The sequence below is a fragment of the Sinocyclocheilus anshuiensis genome, unplaced genomic scaffold, assembly GCF_001515605.1.
Source record: "Sinocyclocheilus anshuiensis isolate Anshui unplaced genomic scaffold, SAMN03320099.WGS_v1.1 scaffold1047, whole genome shotgun sequence".
Lineage (NCBI taxonomy): Eukaryota > Metazoa > Chordata > Actinopteri > Cypriniformes > Cyprinidae > Sinocyclocheilus > Sinocyclocheilus anshuiensis.
The window spans coordinates 389,582-395,712 of NW_015542400.1; the positions used below are offsets into that span (position 1 = coordinate 389,582).

Consider the following 6,131-nt stretch of genomic DNA (forward strand, 5'->3'; position numbering starts at 1 on the left):
ACCGCCAATCCAAACTGTATGCTAATTGTCAATCATCTTTGACGATAGTGGTCCTGACAGAAATATATTTAATGGAATTAATTCAATATAAGAGAGCTTTTTTGACCCATTTAAGTCAGACTTAAGTGGATCTTTATATGCAATTGTGACCTGTGCTGGCAAAATGAGTCACAATGAGCAAATTTTCAAAAATGAGTTATTTTTATTTTCACATTCCTTCAGAATGATGATTTGTTGGAATCGGACGAAAAATGACTGAGCTACACCCGTTTGAAGAAATTAGGATATTAAGTAAAGAACATGTTCCATAAAGATATTTTGTAAATTTCCTACTGTAAATATATTAAAACTTAATTTTTGATTAGTAATATGCATTGCTAAGAACTTCATTTGGACAACTTTAAAGGCGATTTTCTCAATATTTGGATTTTTTTGCACCCTCAGATTCCAGATTTTCAAATAGTTGTATCTCGGCCAAATAATGTCCTATCCTAACAAACCATACATCAATGGAAAGCTTATTTATTCAGGTTTCAGATGATGTATAAATCTCAATTTCGAAAAATTGACCCTTATGACTGGTTTTGTGGTCCAGGGTCACAAATACTCAAAAGTAATGGTGACACTAGCCTTTCACTGCTTAGCACTAGTATTTATATCATAACTAAAGCAGCTAACTCATCAAACCTCTAAAGATACCCAACCTCAGACATACAGTGGATGCATTACTAAAAAAAAACAAAAAAACGTCCAGATATAATAAAGTTTTCATGTTCGACTTCATAAGGAACAAGGTCAAGAGGAAGTAAAAGACTACAGGCCTGCAAGGCTGAAATTGAAGATGAGATCAGAGAAAAGGCAAGTCAATACATGTTCCTTCTTCAGATTCAGCCAAGCAGGATTTCAGCAAGTTTCCATGTAAGGTGCCAGGACTTACAGAAAGCCACAAAAATTCCCACAGGTTCCAACACTTAAGCCTTTGATGCCACGCCATCAAGAGGAATTATGGCAGATACATAAAAGTTGAGCTGAAGCCTTAGTTTAATTGTGGCATAGTAGGGGCTAAATGAAATGGTCCTGGTGGACGGCGTTCAGTAAAACCTGTCTTTTTGATTTAAAAGCTTGTAATGAATATATCGTGTAAGACCTGGAGTGGGATCAGATGGCCATGGATCATTTTGTACTCAACCGATGTACTTCAAAGACACAATGATGAAACTGGTGCTTTAAGGTTGAGTTTACATGCTTTCTACGAATGTCCCTAACGTTTTGGGGTTAAAAACTGAAGTATAATCTTGATGATACATTTTGCTTCTTCCATTACACTAAGGAACAACAAACACTCAAAAGAAACAATGTTGTGATCTTACCAATGCATATCTCATCGTCTGTTTCTGCATCGCCAATGCACTGGAATTTAAACTCGTTCAGTGACTCTGCAAACTTTCTCTTCGCAGTGGACAAATCTGTAAAAGATGTGACGAGATGTGTTACATTTTTACTGACGAGAATAGCACAAGGTGGCAAAACCACAAATGATCAGTCAGAAAGCGAGAGAACATGTACTGCGCTTTGGAAACTTTGTGGTGTCTGGGTCTTTCAAGACATAAGACTGACAAAGTGAGCGAGAGTTCAGTGAGTGAATGAGAAAAAGAGACTGCAAGAGGGAAAATGTCCAAAAAGGAAAGCTAAGGAGAGACAGAATGAGCCCAGAAGTCCCTAAAAATAAATACTCTTTGTCATGGAACGAGAATTTGGTTGGTCAGATCAGATTATAAATTAAAGGCAGACCCCTTGGTTTTAGACTGTCATAACTTTGGAAAAAATCTTCTTCAGAATAATAAACAAATAAAAAAACGTAAAGCCGAGCTGGATATCAACCTCAGTAGCACTTTTTAGTTTGGTTAATAGTATATACTATACTTTAATAAGAATTCATTATATTTGCAAATTGCAAACTAGTTCTATAGACTATAGAAATCAACAGATGTACCAAACAATTGATTAATCATTAAGATCAGTTGAATTAAATGATGCATAAAGGTATAAACTGAATGGGAAGATATGCAATTCAATAGTTTATAAGTAATAACAATATGAAAGGCAGTTACTGTGATTTAAAAAAAAAAGTAACATTTTAGTTTAGGGAGCAATTCTTACTATTAACTAGTTGTTTATTAGCATGCATATTACATGTTGGCTGTTTGTTAGTACTTACAAAGCACGTATTAATGGCTTATTCTGCATGTCCAGATTTTAGATCTCTTTAGTCCTACCCCATATCTAAACTTAACAACTACCTTACTAACTATAAGCAGCCAATCAGGAGTTCATTAAGGCAAGTCATAGTTCATAATAAGTTAATAGTGATAATTGGTCACCAAACTAAAGTGTGACAAAAAAAATGTATATAGATGTAACACACATTATGTGTAGTGGAAAGGATACTTTATAATTTTGTGTAACGTACTAACAGTTAAAGCTAAGCTAAAATGCTTGAAAAAAAGTTAATTTTTGATTTGTACTAAAAGTTTTGAAAATGTACTACTTACTTTAGAACATAATACCAAAGCAAAAATGCTACTACCAATTCTACTACTACTACTACTAATAATAATAATAAAATATTAAACTCCTAAAAACTCTGTTAAGGGATTTGCCATAAAAGCTCTTTTCAAAAGGATCACTCACAGTGATATGAGCCAAACATTCTGTATGTGATTGTGAAAGTGTCAAAATCAAAAGCACATTTTGATCAAAACTTAATTCCCTGTGTGCAAACTCTCTCCAATACAAATGACACAATTGATACAACTGATAATCAACTCAAAGGCAAATTTGCCAGCATGCAAATACATTATTCTATTCTTTTTTCAGGACATGTGCAACATGTTGACCCAGTTCTTCATGGAAAGAAATACAATTCTATTTGTCAATGGCTTGCTTTGGCTTACCAAGCTAGCAGGTTACAAGACGTTTTACAGTGTGTAGCCGGGGAGGTGGCTAGTAGTAGAGGGCGTGGCCATGCAGGTGGGTTGAGTTTTTAAGTGGGCATCGGAAGGGAGGCCTAGAGACTGGGTCCGGACTTTTTTTGTGGAAGCGCGCTGTCTGGTAGCACTTCCCTGTTTGTTTGTGCACGGACATGGTCTAGGTGAGCAGGCACAAACATTGTGCTGTCCTCGGTATGTGTAGTACCTCTGTGCTTGATTGTGCACATGGTCCGGGTGAGCAGGTAGGCTAAACGAACATTGGTTGTTTTGTTAACAAAGCCCTGTTTCATTGAAGTAGGATATTATGTTTTTAATGTAGATGTAAACATCGTGGGTGATGTAAGTTATGATTACTAGTTTTTTGTGGTCACCCTTGCCAGAAGAGAGGAGTCACAAGTGCATGAACAAAACTCTAAAATAGTTAAATCTGCAACAATTTCTACTAACAAAATTCACACCAATTACCAGTTAATTTATGACAAAAAAAAAAAATACAACAGACATTGGTATGTTCAATAGCATATTAGTTTTTGCTTTGGTATCAATAATCATTTAATTTTACTAGTAGTGTGATTGACTGCTAATATGTGGGTGAAGTGGCAACTCTACTTCGCAACAAGCTTCCATTTGTTATCTACAGACAGTTATTTTAGCACTCTGAAATCCATGAATGGATTGTTAATTAGTGACCATCCCTAAAAATAAGCAGCTTCTATTGACATCCACATTCATCAACATGCCATCTAAGAACACAGAATTCCCCAAAATGTTTCTCCTCCAGTGTCCTCTGCTTCCTGCCTTCTGCCTGGCGACACAATGGTGCCATCCAAGCGCCTGGAAGGAATGTGCACATACAGTTGTATGGTGCTAACATGCCATTATGTGACATTTGAGCTTTAGTTTGCATTTCCTCTACATTTTAGAGGCCTTTTAAAATCTAAAATAACCATTTCATCATAAAGGGTAAATTTAATTTCTAATATTATCAGAGAATTCTTAAAGCCAAAGTATACTTCACATATTTTAGTAATCACCATTAATTTATTTATCACATATCATTATCTCAAAATTCATCCTGTGAAAACTATTTTGAAATTGGAAATTGCGTTACCATGGAAATGGTACTTTAAAATCTTTAAGTGGGCGGTGTCAAGAGTTATATTACAAAATGTATAACGGTATTTTACAATCAAAACTTTTTATAATCTTGACAAAATACATATCGTTGGAAAGGTCTTAGTCTCAAGATTCCATATTTGGTGGTTATTTTGTGACTTTGGTGAAGTAATATTGACAGAGAAATTTAGATATTTGTGACAGAAAAATGCATTCAATAAAATAAAATCCTAAATAAAATCTCACAGGAACCTCAATTTGTTTATATCAACTTCAAATTTGGAACATAACTTATTTAGACATAAAGCTTTCATTTTATATCAATTTGTGTGTAAAACCTGTTATGAAAAATAGTTATTTTATATAAAATAAAAAATTAGTACAGTGCATTTTCTTTACAGTAAATTCAAACTTCAATAACTTTTTGATCATTTCATATTTTGAAATGATCCCACTTCTGTCATAATTTGCTGATTGTCTTCTTTAAAAAGATTCTTCAAAAGCGTTTGAAAGCATTCATGAATTATAACAATTTAAGTTTGGATAGTGCACTTTCACGTCTATGTACAAAAATGGGGGGTGGCAGTTAAAGGGTTAAAAGAGTACAAATGATGTTTTATCATTCATATCTTATGGAGAAAAACAGAGCAGATGCTGGACAAAGATGAAGCTTTCTAGAGCGCATGTGTCGACCACCTGTGTTTGTGCACGCTATCGAATGGAGTATACTTTGAAAGGCGAATGAAAAACGAAGTATACTTTGAGCTTTATAGTCCTCTCTATGATATAATGTTTGCTTTTTTTTTGGACCACATAATTTTAATTTAACAAACAAATGTTTTTCAAATACTTAAAGTATTTTAACAACACTGCTACTTTTTTTCTTAAGAAACAAAGATTTCCTTTTCCAGAATAATATCCAGCTTTTTTGTCTTAAAAAGTTCAATTAAATTAAATTGAAAATTAAATAAAAAAATTAAACATTCACACAGAAGAGTCGTATTCATGTATGTATAAATAGCATAAATGTCATGTCATTGACCCAAACTCTAACCGAACCTAGTTCATGATAGTAGGAGTGTTACATACACACAGGGAACAATAGCATGCAATTCTGTGGTTACTCCCCATTGCAGTGTAAACATGTCCATAGTGACAATCAGATGTTGAAGTGAGAAAATGGAAGCACTTGAAGTGTGTAATCTGGTCTTGTTTCGATAGTTTCCTGTTCTGGGATGAGATGGAATGCTGCTGGTGTGGAACGGATACCAGCTGCTGTTTGCTCCATTATGTGAGGGAGGATCGGACATCCCAAATCCTTCATCATCATTCTCACCAACCTTTTCGGATGTTCCTGAACATGTACATTTGTCGTGAAAGTGTTTCTAAATCAACAGAATGAGATAAAAGTGGCTTCATTGTTAATGAATGAAATATACAAAGACCTACAGCTATCTTTCTAGATATTATTGAGGAGTACTTAGTGCTGGGCGGTATACCGGTTCATACCGAATACCGGTGTTTATTTTTGTTATGATATGAATTTTTAAAATACCGCAATACCGGTGTATGTCGCTTAAACAACGTTCGGAACGCGACACTGTTTGAAAGGGGTCCCTTTTCACTGTTGCACTGTGGTGAGGGCACAGCTGTATGTGTTACTAAGCGTGAAAGTTCGCAAACTGAAGCTGTAGAACTAATAGAACGTGATGACACAGAAGAACTCATCCACAATATCCACATTGACCGCCACAAATATCCAGCGCCCCTTGCCATCAGCTCCCGCATCTCACACACACGAGCGTGACTCTAGCACTAGATTTAGCAACTTTCAGACCCTTTCAGCGGCTTTTTTCCATAGAATATTCATACTGACAAACCTAGCGACTTTTTTGGATAAACCTTAGCTATGGTTCAGTTGGAAGATTTCGCCAGTGCTGTCCCGCGAACGCGAGGTCTGACTTTCCCGGAGAAGTATCACCTCTCTCGGCATCTGTTCTGTGCAGTGAGCGGCAGAGAAGCAGC

General features: G+C 35.5%; 1 protein-coding gene across 1 annotated transcript in view; it reads right to left on the reverse strand.

The window, feature by feature from the left end:
• The window catches only part of LOC107692919 (rho GTPase-activating protein 26-like), a 112,634-nt gene that overhangs the window by 53,127 nt on the left and 53,376 nt on the right, over positions 1–6,131 (reverse strand). The window contains exon 2 of the mRNA XM_016492123.1: positions 1,371–1,466. Coding sequence (XP_016347609.1) covers positions 1,371–1,466 — 96 coding nt within the window. The remainder of the gene's footprint in view (positions 1–1,370; positions 1,467–6,131) is intronic.